The 15,436-nt window shown below is 30.8% G+C and overlaps 3 protein-coding genes and 1 pseudogene across 4 annotated transcripts; 1 reads left to right on the plus strand and 3 right to left on the minus strand.

Annotated features, from left to right (window-relative positions):
* Nucleotides 1-1,003: 1,003 nt before the first annotated feature.
* On the minus strand, nt 1,004-3,065 carry LOC141525889 (hyaluronidase-like; annotated as a pseudogene).
* Nucleotides 3,066-3,320: 255 nt separating this feature from the next.
* On the minus strand, nt 3,321-7,299 carry Nmt (N-myristoyl transferase). Of its 2 annotated transcripts, none has more exons than XM_074240579.1 (7): nt 7,142-7,299; nt 6,520-6,779; nt 5,581-5,791; nt 5,356-5,472; nt 4,938-5,289; nt 4,012-4,275; nt 3,321-3,520 (listed from the first exon to the last, which is right to left on the minus strand). In XM_074240579.1, exons 1-7 carry the CDS (start codon nt 7,216-7,218, stop codon nt 3,362-3,364), a joined length of 1,440 nt encoding a protein of 479 aa, XP_074096680.1. In that variant the 5' UTR covers nt 7,219-7,299; the 3' UTR covers nt 3,321-3,361. The 2 variants fall into 2 exon arrangements, with proteins under 2 accessions (XP_074096680.1, XP_074096678.1); XM_074240577.1 differs by having other exon boundaries at nt 6,520-6,782; nt 7,142-7,294.
* A 5,386-nt stretch (nt 7,300-12,685) lies between these two features.
* Nucleotides 12,686-13,265, plus strand: LOC141525876 (uncharacterized). The gene is made up of 2 exons (XM_074240565.1): nt 12,686-12,781; nt 12,931-13,265. Exons 1-2 carry the CDS (start codon nt 12,727-12,729, stop codon nt 13,263-13,265), a joined length of 390 nt encoding a protein of 129 aa, XP_074096666.1. The 5' UTR covers nt 12,686-12,726.
* Nucleotides 13,266-14,508: 1,243 nt separating this feature from the next.
* Nucleotides 14,509-15,074, minus strand: LOC141525875 (uncharacterized). The gene is made up of 2 exons (XM_074240564.1): nt 14,927-15,074; nt 14,509-14,813 (listed from the first exon to the last, which is right to left on the minus strand). The coding sequence occupies exons 1-2, from the start codon at nt 15,072-15,074 to the stop codon at nt 14,509-14,511; spliced, it is 453 nt and encodes a 150-aa protein (XP_074096665.1).
* Between the last annotated feature and the right edge of the window lie 362 nt (nt 15,075-15,436).

The raw sequence follows: 15,436 nt of genomic DNA on the forward strand, positions 1-15,436 counted from the left end.
TCATTACTATGTGTTGACATAATGTACAGGCTATAAATTTTAACTAAGTGATGTTTATTTTTATTTTGTCTAATTTACAATGTAATTTTATAGATAAATTATATTTTTCTTTCGGAATTCATTTTTTTTTTTTTAGATTATTATTTTTGATAATGTCTCACAATAAAAGGAAATACAACTAATACTTAATTGATTAAATTTAGTTATTAATATAATATTATTTTTAATTTTATTTAAAAAATATAGATGAAAATTTAATGTCTTTTTACCGATTTGAATTTAAAATCATCTATTTTTACTCCAAGCAAAGTTAATAATTTTTTTATATATATTTATATTAATCTCAAAATAAAATTAAAAAAATTTTTTTAAATTAAACCTGAAACAAAATGAATAATTTAACTAGACTAATAGTCACGATTATCAATGGCATAATGAATTAAAGAAATAGTGAAAAAAATTTTTAAATAACCAGTTTGCGTTATCATAAGAATGACATTAAAAAATAAATTAAAATAATAATACTTACTAAGAATTATAAAAAAGACCTTGCAAGTTGATACTACCGCCGACGAAGGTCTTGAGTACCTTTAACTTACCAACAATTATATATTATATACACTAAATGATAAGGTTCTTAATGTATGACCTTAAGTTGCGTTAAACGTATCTAATAAAATTTATCGACGAGCTTTTGCATTGTTGTGCTAATTCGACTTGTTAATCCATTGTTATTCGGTATAATTGCTATGATTTATTTTATATACGACTTTTGTTGATGATGACATACAAATTATACTCGGGATTTGGGTAGAGTTGAAAAGCTCTTGAAATCTTGAGTAAAATGAGCCGTCGCTCGACTTGATCGGTCGCAGGTCGATTTTTTGATTAATCGATTAACAAAATATTAACGCCGTTAATTTCATGAAGAAGTTGTAGTTAATAGGGGTTGTAGGGGCTCATTTTACTCGGGATTTCATAATCTAGGTCGCAGCACTCTTAAATTAAAAAAATAATGAATTTAACTTTTTTTTTTGTTTATTATAAGACCATTTCTAAAATCACAAATTTCATCAAAGACAAATTCATCAAAGAATAGCTTTTGCATTGCCAAATTTAAATTTAATGTATGGAAAAATTCAATCACAATTCGTCTGAGTTTGAATCTTCCACCGTTGGATAATTTGATGCGGTGGTTTTTATTTTTACGACAGCTGGTCCAAGAGTGTTCTTCAGATAGATTTCAAAATCGACACATTTTTGTCTGGTATTAACATCATTCGAGCTGCCCCAGATCACCAAACCACTAATGCCATTATCCAGCATCGTTTTAAAACTGCTCAAGATTTCGGTCTGCAATATTAAATAATATTTTTTTATTTTTTCGCTGGAAATAATCTTTAACCTATTTTATATTATTAGTGTAGTAAAATAGACCGACTGATCTAACACCGCCTCGTGCCTGAAAGTCAAACTTCCTGAAAAGCGTAACAAGCATAAAAATCTACCTCATTGAGATAGACATCAGTTTGGTCGTTGAATTTGTACCAAATATCCGGCAAAATTGGACGCTTAGGAAATTTGTTATTCAATCTGACGGATTCTTTTAGTCTACCAGCGATGAAATTTACTCGCTCATCACTCGACATAGACTTGCTTAAATACAATGATGGTAGAAACGAATCTTCTTAGGTTCTACAGCCATGACAGTCTGGAAGAAGAATAATGATTGGATGAATAGTAAAGCGAGTGAAGAAAAAAACTTTAGTTTTCTTCGAAATTACCGATCGTTTTCTTTGATCACATGAGGATGACATGACGCACTAGGTTGGTTCGGCGTCAGATTAAAGCAATAAGGGTACGCATAGTAGCTCCAGGAGGCATTGGGACGCAACTGCTTCGCTAATTTTATTGTTTCCTCCATGAACGACCGACCGGCGGTTTCGAACAATTTTATCGAATGACTTACAATCGCGGCCCTGGTCCAATTTTTATGGTGCTTAGTTTCCAGTTTGATCGTAAGTGCTTAGTTTCCAGTTTGATTATTTAAAGAGTCCATGAAAAATTTTTGAAAAATTTTCCGGAGGTCGAAGAGAATGATGGAAAATAAAGTTTTATTTGCTGAGTTACTACTCACCGTCGGGATTTTTATCAGCGCGGGAAACATTCCAGGATTGTAAAGTATTGCTATTTTTTCCCCGCGAAATTGGTCATTGGTATTCTGGATGATTCCGAATTTATCGAGATCATTGAAGTACATTCCGTACTGGTGACACATAAATGTCGGCACATTCCAGTAAACTTTATAATCACGGGCTCTATAAAAATAAAACAGAGTTACAACCTCGCCTACTCCTCAGTACAAAACTCTCTTTATTTATTCCGCTTTTATTTATTTATCCGAAAACTATTTATCGAAAAATTTATCAAACCACCGGCGATTGTAATTGTTCGAAAGATTCCTTGCGGATCAAGAAAACCTCTAATTTCATTGTCCAATTTTTATCACCTTTTTTCCTCAAGTGATTGAATTTTCCACCCACTGATTTCTTCATCGCGAGTATTCATTTTTTTTTATATAAAACTAGAATTCGTAATTTTTGTTAAAAATTTAACCAGTTAATTTTAAAGATTCTCCGCTGGATCAAACTTTCGAGTTAAAAGTATCTGGATTAATAATCCCATATCGTAAATATCTTATGTGTTATTTATATCACCTGCTTAAAGGCCCAGTAGAAACACGGACACATTAAACATTATGATTATTAATTGTGTACACTTCTTTGAATTAATCTCCTTAGTCAAATGCATTTTTTTATGTTATCTTTTTATACTATTTTTTCCACTTTTAAAGCTCGTGTAAAATATTATTTCCGCGATAAGGAGATAATTTTTATAATTTCGTTTGTAAATAAAAATATACCTAGAGTCTAAGTTTTAAAGCAATAAAAATATTTTCAATAACCAGCATTCAAATAAGCGAACTAACGAAAAGAATTTTGAAATTTTTACCATTAAAAAAATAATCAATTAATTACTACTATTTATTGAGTTCCTAAAAAAAAACATTATTTAAAGATACATAAATTTATTCCATCACAAAAATTCTATCTACACAATTATAAAGAAAACCCCAGAAAAAAAAAAATATAAACAAGAAAAAGTGAATTTCTATTGGAATCAGCTTACCGTCTAATCAAGCAATTTGATAAACTTTGAATTATTTTTTTATTTATTTATTTACTAAATTAAAATAGAAAGTAGTAATAATATTTTATTGATGTAATTAACACTAGAACTGGGAGTGTGATTGAAAAAAATTGTTTTTTTAGTGTTAATTCATTTTATTTATCGGGTTAGTCTATTGCAAGACTAAGCCAATTTTGTTGGGCGTCATACTGGGACAGCGCCAATTGTAGAGGTAGTATTGAAGATTCCCGTCGCCAATACCGAATTTTAGATTTTCTAAAAATTCTTTATTATCCATTAGGTCTAATGCATTGAACACATCGAAGTCCAGCTGAAATTATTAATTATTTTTTATTATTTATTAGTCATCAATGGCGCCAAAATGTTTGTCGCAAATTCAAAACAAAAATTTATAATAAATGAAATTATTTCAAAATTTAATTTTGTAATAAAAATATCCCTTATGTTTTTTTTTTTCTTTTTTTTAGAAGCAATAATTTCAGCGTAATTTCATGAGTAAGATTCATAATTATCACAAAATTTGGACCTTACATTATAAATTCTTAATTTTGAAATTTTAGCAAAAATATTTGTTCTCTAAAAAATCATAGGAAATATTTTTTTATAAAATTAAATTATAAACTACTTTTATGAGGATCTCCTCAAGTAAATTTCACTTGATTCACGACAGTGAAATTCTTAAAAATTATTTTATTGGTTCAAAAATTTTTAGCTAATATTTTTAATTATTTAAATTAAGCTCAAATATAATAAGTTTGGTTTAGACCATAATAATAGTAAAAAACAAAAAATAATACTCACGTTTCTTGCTGAAATTAATGCATCAGTCATCAATTCAACCCATGGTGTTTTAGTAGAAACATTGTAAAAACTGTAGGCAGCTCGTAGTGTTTTGTGGACTTGGTGATGCATTACTGAACTCGGTAACGTGTAATAACTAACTAGATCTGTTATTTTATTATCATTTTCAACAACAAAACTGTTTATTATACCGTCCTGCGGTAAGAACCAGTGTCGAAATTCTTCTTTCGTGAAAACTGGTGCCAAGTCAAACTTCTCGAGATACTGGATAAAGAAAATATTTATGTTATGATTATTTTTAGGATTTTTGCCTTAATTTCAAAATAACAATTAATAGTCAATGTTAAATTTTTTTTTCAAGCAAAAGTTGTTCAATCTGACTACGTGGATCTCCTTAAATTAATTTTTACAAGTGACAAAGATTTTCAAATAAATTAAACAAACAGATTTTTTTATGTCCTATTGAGATCCATCATTTAATACCCAAACAAACAAATAATTAATTTATTTTTCATCTGAAAAGCTACTCAAAAATATACCACTCATGTTATTTAAAAAAATTCCGATTAATATTTATTGGTAGCAATAAAAAAATAAGTCAATTTTTTAAGTAGTCTCAATAATTTTACAACTTTTCGTGAGCATGAGAAGTTACTGAGTTAAAAAAGTCTCCTGGAGTTTTTTTAATGGTGCGATAACTGACTTATAGCTTACGTATAAAAATTAAATTTAAAAAAATTATTTTGAGTATTTTTTTTTAATTTTTAAAATTGGAAAAAAATTTTTTTCATTTTTAAAATTGGAAAAAATTTTTTTCATTTTGAATTTTGTCATTAATAATAATAATATCAATTATTAAATGATCATTAAATTACCATATCTTGAATACCAAAAATAAAAAATAATTTAAGAATTATTTAACTAACCTCATTGAGTAACTTGTGAGCTCGATTAACATCACGCTCTTCCAACTTTCTGTATCCAGGAGTACGCGGAGTTTCTGGGAGCTTGTAAAATTTGAGTGTTCTCTGCATGGTCATGTTACGAGACAAATGAGAGAATTTAATCTCAATAAGTTTCTTTGGGTTCAATGAGCGATGCCAGTACCGACAAGTGGCAATTGGTTTTGGCAACACCACACCAGCAGTGTAAACTGCCTGGAAAATACCCTGAAGATTTACTCGCCTGGTTATTTCGCGGATCAGAACCGGAGCGACGCGCTTTGACCTGAGCTTTTTATGGACGCACAGGAAATTTATCTCCACCATTTTCTGAGTGCTAAAATTATTTATTTTTATAATTTTTCAAATAAATATTCAATTATATTTTGTAAAATATACTTACTGGTCATAAACGCGCAGCGTTGCGGGAATTGCTGATATAAAACCAACAAGACGTCCACTTTTTGACACACGCACACCGCAGTGCCATTCTTTACACCAGCCTGGTGGTTGCAACGCCCTGAAAAAAATTCGATCATTTATAAAATTAAAATAAAATTTAATTCAATTTTCTGCATTATGAGTAGTGTAAAATTGAATAAATAAAAAGTAAGGGAAAAAAACTTACCACTTTAAAAAATTCTGAGGATAATCAAATCGGAACATGGCGTCATCATCCTCAACATAGTTTTCTGACAACAAAGTGTAGAGCTCTGCGAGAACTAGAGGGTCATCGAGGTTTAAAGTGTCCCATTGAAAATCAGCTGGCAGTGAATAAGGTTCTGGCCTTATTGATGTCTTGTTCGGCTCAATTGGTTCATTTATTGAGATTTTTTCATCTGCAAAATTAATTGTTTAATTTAGGTTCAATAAGGTAGAAGTAGAAGATCCAATACCGGAACGACGAAGGGTACATGACTGGCTTTTATTACTTATAAAATATTCAAATGGTTCATAAGTAATAATAATTCACCCAATTATACAGAATAAACACGTAGTTACAAGAAAATAATTAAATTTATCAATTTTGTCGAATTTAATATTAAAAATACATGTTTTAAAAAAATGGCGGCTGATTAAAAATGTTCTCACTATTCTTATTGTTTTTTTGTTTTAACCCGGCTAAAAAAATCTTTAAAATGAAAATTTTCAAAATTTTATACGTGCGACGATAACTTAAATATATCACTTATATTTTTTATGTAAAAAAAAAGATTGATGTTTCTAATAAAGAGAAGTTTGTTTAATTTGATTCAGTACGAGATAAAATTTAAAATAATAATTGTCAAATCGTTCCAGAATTGGATCTTTTCTTATTAAATAACTAGCAATATAGTTTGAAAAAATTTTTTTATAATAGTTAATATTAAATTTATAAATATCATAAAAATTTTTAATAATTCATTTGTCATCATAAAAATGAACCCTGTTTAAAAATATTGATTGAAAAGAATTAAAAATGATGAAATTTATTTATAAATAAAATTTTTCTTTCAAATCATCAAAATTCGTAATTAAAAAAAAAAATTTTATGCTCGCATAAAAATTAATTTAATCATAAAATTACCCATTTTAGGAACAGGCTGTGTGCTCCAAAACTGATAAGTCTTCTGCAGAGCTTCTTCTTGAGTTTTAGCAGGTTTGTGCTGCATCTTTAAAACCTCCATCGCCATCTGGATTTCTTTTATTGAAAAGCATGCTCCGGGTACATCACCGGAGGCATTTGTGCTTGTCATTTCAGAACTGGTCATCGTTGGGCTAATAATCTGATTGTTTTCGCCAGAATTTGCCGTCTGATTTTTCTTCTTCCGGTCGCGTTTTTTCGAGCTGCTTATTTAAATAATAATTACAATTACATTTTATAATTTCTTAATTTGAAAAAAAAAAACAAATTCAAAAGTCCCGCGTCACACTCAATGCCAACACTTAAAATAATCAACTAATTACCTAAAAATAAATAAAAATTTTCATATTAATTATTTTAAAGCTTCATAAAAAAAAATAATTTTAATAAGAAAAAAATTTTTTTAATTGATAAAACTAAAGAACTTTTTCTGCCGGGCAAAGGGCGTGAGTGGAAACAATTTTTTGTTTAGACAATTTATTTAATGGCTGGAAAAAAATTTTATACTTACTCGGCAATAAACATCAAGGTTAAGTTTAATTGTAAGAAGTTAAGTTGTACATACCTTTTACTTTTAGCATTTTTGTCATGATTATCCTCTTTTTTATTGTCACGATCCGAATCCCGATTCTTGTCCTCCATCTTTATTATAGATTTTAACTTTAACTATTGCTATTATGTGTAAGAGACGTGATTCATATTCATGTATACCTGTATTTATCAGTGTACACAAGTATAAGTTTTGTAAAATGTAAATGTATGGATAAAAATAAAGATATGTATACTTTCTGCAAGAAACTAGAAGCTGTGCAAACCTACGTTTTCGGTTATTCGGACATCTTAGTTAAGTTACGCAGTGTTATACTAAAGTTACTAGATTTTATTGTTGTCATCACTGTTTGGGCTGTTTTGTTGGTACGGATGGTCGGTAATTGTGAATACTAAGAGCGGGAATTTTTAAAATTCAAATTTTGAATTATTACAGTATTAAGGTATTATCCATTCTTATAATCCCATAATAAAATTGAGATGAAATGTATGTGGCATCAAACTATTTGTAACGTGATTGGTCGAATATATCATGAGCATGAAAATATATGCAAACGCTATAGTAAGGCGCGCGCTTGCGCGCGCAAATTTGAATTCTAGTTATTATCTATATTGTTAAGGAAGTCTTTTCGTTCCAGTTGAGTCACAACAACTGTAGTAGTCAATATTCGATAAATTAAAACAAAAAATTCCTTAAATTAAAAAATAAATAGTATATGAAGCATTATTTAATAAAGCGAAATTTTATTTATTTATAGTTTACAAATCACGGCAGTCACATACTGACTACCAGGTTGCTAGTTTTTATTAATTTAAAATTTATATCTTATGAAAAATATTATAATTATTATGAAAAATCTTTTATAATATGTTTTAAAATTTTTTATTATTCAATTTATTTTATAATAAATTTTGGTATCTAAAAATATATTTTAACAAATCTCTAAATTTATTTACTGTAATAATAACAATAATAATAATTGAATAATAATCCCTGATTAAAAATATTGATTGAAAAGTATTGGGAATCAGTCACCCTATGTGAACTGTATATCTATATATACATGAAAAAGAATTGAAATTATTCAAAAGTATTCTAATTTCATCATTTTCAATCCTTTTCAATCAATATTTTTAACCAGGGATGTTATTGTTATATTCCCTGGTTAAAAATACTGATTGAAAAGAATTGAGAAGCGGTTGCTCCATGCAAACTGTATATCTATATATATAAATAAAAGAATTGAAATTATTGAAAAGAATTCGAATTTCATTATTTTTAATTTTTTCAATCAAAATTTTTAAACAGGGTTATAATAAAAATAATGTTATTACACGGAGGAATTAAAATAATACAATGTGGCGCTTTATATAAAAAACTGTAAAAATTATAATTTCCGATTTTATTATAAATCTTGAAAATATTACCCCAAAATGCGAAATGTATATCTATATAGTATCCAAATCAAATACTTTAAATAAATAATTTTAGATACCCTGATTAAAAAAAAAAAAGTATTAAGACAAAGAAAAAAGTATTGCTTTTTTTGTCAATCCCAATTCTTTTCAATACTTTTTTTTAATCAGGGTATTTTTGAATTATTTAAAATGTCACTTTTCTAAGTCAGCAACAATTTTGTTCGCGAAATTTTTCGACCACTCATACTTATTAGAATCCTTAACTTTTTTCAACAACACCTCCTCTTTCATAACATAGTTATAAAAATCCGTACAACTCATATTATAATTAAAAACGCACTTAACAATGCTCTCAACAGTTTCAACAGTCAAGCAGTTTCTTTCCTTAGTCCACTGAGCAGCAATCAACGAGAACACCCGTTCAACATTAGCATTATGACCCGGAATAGCAAACAAATACTGGCAAATTTTCAACAAATTTTTCTTACCACTCTCGGTTTTAAAAAAAAGCGACCACTTTTCGTGAACATTCTTTTCCTTCCACTCAACGCCGGCCATTTTCTCGACGAATCCCCTCAAGCATGTTAACTCACTTTTGTACTCATCACCAACCTCAACCCCACGTTCTGACAAGTAACTCACAGTCCCGGCCACTTCTTCAACATTTGGCGCCTTGTCCAGGTTCATCCACATAAAAATTTCGTACTTTTCCAACGGTCTGAGCCAATCATCCAAATAGTTGACAGCAGTCTCAAAAAAACTCTCAACCTCGTTATCAAAAGCCGTTATCTCTTCTTTAAAACTTTCTAATCTTTTCAGCTTTCCATAAACTTGCTTGGTCCGTTTTCCGTAGACTTTATTTTTCTTGCGTTCCGTTAATCGCAACCTAACCTCACCTAATTGGCTTTTCACTTCGACAATCGTCATCTTACTCTGTTCTATCCTCCTAATCTGACGCTGCATCATCATCAGCTGGGTTGACAAAAAAAAATGTACAATTCAGCCAATGGGTTCTCAAAAAAATTTCTCAAGAAAACAACATCTGGTGCTGGTTGAATGTCCTTAAAAAGTCAGTCAATGGCGCCCAGAGTTTGATAATGCGCTCGATAGCTGGCGCTAAAGTCAGCCACCTGCTTCTTGAATGGGAAAGTATTGCCATAAACTCAACATTAGAAGCCTGGCAAAGCTCTTTAAGCCGGTCAACTCGAGTGCTGTTCATCGAGAAGAACTTGAACAGCTTGATAATCACTATTTCGATGTCAATAGACATCACATCTGTAGCAGTCGATGCGGTGTTATGCAAAATATGAGCCGGGCAACCTATCCCTTCAATATCGCGATTTAAAGCTGTCTTCAGATGGCTGAAGACATTGTTCTTAGTTTGACGCAGCTTATTTCCAAAATTGGCGTTGGTGTTATCAGCACCAAATGCAACAACTTTCTCCAAGGGAAGCTTGCACTCAGTCAATGTTGCAAGGCAGAACTTCATGATTGTTTCTGACAATTCATTCGCCAAAGTCTTGATCCCCAACAGTTTTATCTTCAGACCCGAGTCTTCAGTAAAGTATTGGACCAACAACGGAAATAGCTTCACAGATTTGTAGCAGCTCGAGTCAGTCATAATGCCACAAAATTGGACGTCATGGTCGAGATCATGCTGAATTTGTTGAATAGAATGTGGTGCCAAGATTCTTTTGATGATAGCCGTGGCTTTGGTCCGTGCTGCTGACTGTCTGGCTGCTATGTTCGAATCCGGGTACATCAAAACACTCAGCTTGGTGTTGCAGTCAAGTGACTTGAACGACTGGTGATGACGCACTATCTTGTAAGCAGTAGTCAACTCTGCTGCACTTATCAAATCATTTTCGTTGTCAATTAGAAACTTTTCTTTGGGTGTCTTTATCGCTACGTGCTTTGGATTATCTTCAAATAACGTAAAAGACTGATGCCTGCGTGTCTTTACGTGGTCACGAATACTCGACTTCCCGGAGTGGCTCACGGTTATATAATGGCTACAAATGCAGCAGTATGCCTCGTGATCATTGCGACCCTTCTTGACAAACGACCACTGTCGTGTGTAATCGTTGTTGAAGCGGCACTTCCTTTTGGGCATTGTCCTGATTGATACTTGATCAATGGCAGGCTTACATTGAAGATTTGCTTTGCTTACTGATATTTTATTATCACCAGAGACAATTCAAAAAGCTGATTCACGACAAAGTTGTTAATGGCTTGATTGATTAGAAACACGCAAAAATTTTTTTACAAGGTTATTTGAAAAATCGAACTAATCTTTTTACTGTAGCTACATCGAATGTAATTTTTTTTTTTTTTTTTTTTAGGGTTAAACTAACGTTTTTTGAGATTTGGAACTTTATTTTACTTCTTTTAGAGAGTTTATTAATATTTTGGGATTAATGGTAACCCTAGTAATATATAATAATTTGGGCGACCACCTCTTTTTTCTCAAGCAATAATTTATCTAGTAAAATTTCTCAAGTAGAAAATTTATCAAGGACAAAATATAGTATGGCGTTTAAGAAAATATTGATATAAGAAATTTTAGGAATGAAAAATTATTGGTATGAGAAATTTTGATCATGAGAAATATTGCAGGATTAATAAAGGTAGGGAGTCAATAGTTTGAATCATATTTGATGACTTCATAAAAAATTGAAAGTATTTATTCACACCGACTCATTTTTAATTTTTAAAAATATTTATTTCTTTTATTAGTTACGATAGAGGGGATATATATAAATATGTAAATATATGTATATAATGGCTGATTAGTGACTAGATTGTCGCCATATATTTGAACGGTATGATGTCATTCGGACAAGGCTGTCATTACTTTCAATGTATCTTATAAATATTGACTTGAGATAAATATTAAATGATTAACTAGCCTCTACAGGTTTTTAAGGTTTCAAATCTGATGTCAGCTAATTGAAGTTCTATAATTAAAACTGAAACGTAATTACGATTCCTTATCAACTAGCATGTATCAATAGATTATTTCTATAGCTTTTTGAATAATGAATTGAAATAACGATCATATATTTCTCTTTAGAACTTATATATTGAACAGACACAAATATAATGGTCACATTATATTTGTGTCTGTTTGTGAATTTAAGTAGGTAGCTAAATCTAGTATCTTTCTCTGAAACAAACAGCTTCCAGATGTGGGTGAATCTATAAATGCTAATTCCCTTATCAGCTATGTTTATCGCTAACCTCGCTACACGGAAAAAAAAATATTGTTATAATGAGTGTCCAACATATCCTTAAATAACGATTCTTTAAAATAACGATCCGGATTTCTGATTTAAGGATTTATTTGTAGAATAAAAAAAAAATAGGAAAACGGTTGATCCTAAAGGCATTTTGAATACTTTCTAATCTTTCAAATCCTTTTTAATACTATCTCTTATGGGCATTTAACATGTGAGATCATTTTTAATTCTTTTTTTTAATAGGGGTACGGTATTCACCCATTTTTTTGAGCTGTTTAAGAAATTTTAGAGCGCGAACTGGTCAAACCAAAAATTTCATAGAAATTCTGAAAAAAATATTTTTTCCAATTTTTTTCGACGACAATATCTCACGAACGAATCAACCGATTTTGACCGGACTGGTGACGTTATTATTATTCGTTATTACTTTTGGAATTCATTGTAATTAGTTGACGTTCCTGGAATTGATTGTATACAACTGAAAAACACAGTGATAGAGACTAATCAGTGAACATAACATATAAACAATGATTATAATTGTTTGGTCAATTCATTTCTTGTTTTGAATGATACTTATTGCCTCAAATTTCATCAGATAGTAACCGAATGAGTCTAATCAGTATCTCAGAATTCATTGTTCTCATTAAATTTCAATGTCACATGATAAGTAACTAGCCAATCAGCGAACAATTGATTGGTGATCCGAATGACCCGTAGGAATCTGTAATAAGAAATAGACTAGAATTCAAATTTGCGCGCGCAAGCGCGCGCTTCGACTGTAGAGTTTGCATATATCTTCATGCTTATGATATATTCAACCAATCACGTTACGAATAGATTGCTTACATGATATATTTTCATATTTTTCATCTAAATTATAAAAGTAGAATAAAAGTCGAGTCGCTCCCGAAAATTATCATTCCAGTTCGGGAAGCACGTCAGCATGCGGTTTAACGCAAAAGTGGTTGTGTTATTGACTACAATCGTCGGTGTAGAATGTAAATGAATTTTTAAATTTATTTTATTCTGACAGTTCATGATTGAAGTTTTTTCAGTTGTTTCACAAGTCTACGAGTAATATGTTAAGGTGAAATTGATGATTTGAACATAACAGGATATTGATCATGTTGTAATTTTTTTGTTAAAGGGGTTCGAGCAGCGCCGCCTGTGACCAGATGCAAAGAAAAATGTGCTGGCCATCATGTGATTGGTGTTAAAATTAGTCAAACTGAGAATAAATTTCAAGGCGTAAATGTTGTGGGCGCAGAAATTAATCAAACAGAGAACAATTTCAGTAGCAGTGGAGATGGTGGTAATATAGAAGCAGCAGTTATAGACCAAAAAAAAAATAATTTTGACGGTGCCAAGGATGGTGGAACAGCTTCGGTCCATCAACATAATAATACCTGTGGTGGTGAGTTGATAGAATGTGGATCATCTGATTGTAACATTGTCCATTATCCGACGGAAACATCCAGATGACCGGTCAACCTGAACAGCGTGTATCGGAGTAAAGGATTGATGGAGCTAACCTTGATGACTCCGTATATGTTATGCAACCACAAAGTGGAGTAGTGGACGCAGTGATCATTAACAACAATTATGATTATGGAAATGTTGCTATCGTCTCAAAGTCATTTCCGTTTGCAGAACCCGGCCCACAATAGAAACCATTAGTTGATAATCAACTGATCGTTTAGTTATTCTGAAACAAATCAGACGGAAAGAAAGTAGGAGGTTGTTTCTGTCGTAGAACTCCAATTGTCAGATGCTCTCTCCACACATACTGTTTTTCATGAGTATTTAATATTGTGAAATTTAGTAACTGTAATAGATTCATTGTTCATAAACAAAATAACTCTTGTAAACATTGAATTATAGTGTTAATAATAAAAATAAATTACCATAAACCCCAACATACATTTTTATTTCTACTCACATCTTTTTTAATCCATCAGTAGGTTAGAGCACATATACCGACGATTGATTTTGCAGGAACAATTTGTACATCTGCTGTACCTACAGATAACTTTAAGCGCCCATTACATGCTCTAAAAATCCTTGTGTAATCAAAATGGTTTCATACTGCTACCAAGCATTCAAATGAGATACTATTTAACAAATTAGATACTCATCCCCGAAACTAAACATCATATAAAATCCATGATAAAGGCGCATAACACGGTAACAAGCTTATGTGTTGGTAATTTAATTATTTAAGATATTTTGTCGAGGGATATTTATTTTGGGAATATTTTTTCAGAGGATATTTTGTCGGAGAATCAAACTCAATTAATTGATTCCTTTAAAACGGATAAATTAAATAGAGTAGAATCAAACAAAAACAAGTGATTACAAAACTTATCAATGTTTATTCACATAAGTTGTAATTATTATATTATTATTCTTATTATTATTAAAAGTACAGAGTTCTTCATTAATTTAAAGAAAAAAATAGATTACATTAAAATACAAATAATTCGAAATTAACTTATATGACATTGTTCTAAACCTACAAGCTGGTAATTCTTTTTGTGTCTTAGCTGTGTTTTGAAAACTGTCACAGCATGTAGCCTAACATCAGAATGTAATGACCGAGTTACAAACTTAAATGAGACTTAGTATATTTCTGCTGAACAAGTCCTTTTATCAATCTTGAAATTAAACACAATATTCGAGAGAGAACATCTTTATTATGCTCACAGTCGCATTTGTTTACACCTGATTAATCTTTGATAACAATTGGTCCTCCCCTATAGAAAGGATTCGGAACGTGTATAGACGAACGTGCTGTGTCATTCTTAATTTCTACTTTGTAGTAACGTGCGTTGGGTAACCGATAAAATTTATCCTCGACCCAGATGCCAACAGTCAGAGGCGCGAATTTATCATCTTCCAGAGGAATGTCATCAATCGTGGGAACTTTCGTGGGAGCTACTTTGGGATCCTTTTTCTGCTCATATCGATCTGGCTGTGACGGTCTCGACGAGCAAGCAGAAGCTAATCCATTGGTTCTGCCGTCTGGAATCCCTATTGAAGCAAAAATTAAAAAATTAACTATCTAATCCACTTCCAATTTGTTTTTTTATTTATTTCACAAATAATAGAAATTACTTTCAATTAAAAATATCATTAATACTTACATGAAGTACCCAGGATGGCCAGCAGTAAAACGAGTAAGGTTTTGCTGAACACCATCATGCCGTGGTGTTTCGATGATGACTGTGGGAGATCTGGCCAGTGGATGCTTTTATAGCGTAGGTTTGCAAAGTTGTAGCATTTAGATAACATCAGCTGACCATTTCAAGTGTATTTTAATTAATGCGTACTGTAAACACATTTTTAGCATGAAACTTATACACTCACGTGGCTTGGTCACTTCATAGAAGTAATTGTCTTTTTCAATGCGTCATTAAAAAACAAATTAATTGTAGACATTATCAGGATGAGACATTAACTCGGGGATTTTTTGTCATTAATCCCTTATTCTTGACTCACGGTTATTCGGTTTATCAACGAAAAAAAAATTGATTTTGAATTTATTAAAATTTTTTGCATTGATTATCGAGAAAATACTTGACTCGGACTCGAATTTAGATAATATACATGATTTTATATATATATATATATATATATATATATATATATATATA

The sequence above is a fragment of the Cotesia typhae genome, unplaced genomic scaffold, assembly GCF_013202065.1.
Source record: "Cotesia typhae breed Kobodo isofemale line unplaced genomic scaffold, CoteBio_Ctyphae contig_276, whole genome shotgun sequence".
NCBI lineage: Eukaryota > Metazoa > Arthropoda > Insecta > Hymenoptera > Braconidae > Cotesia > Cotesia typhae.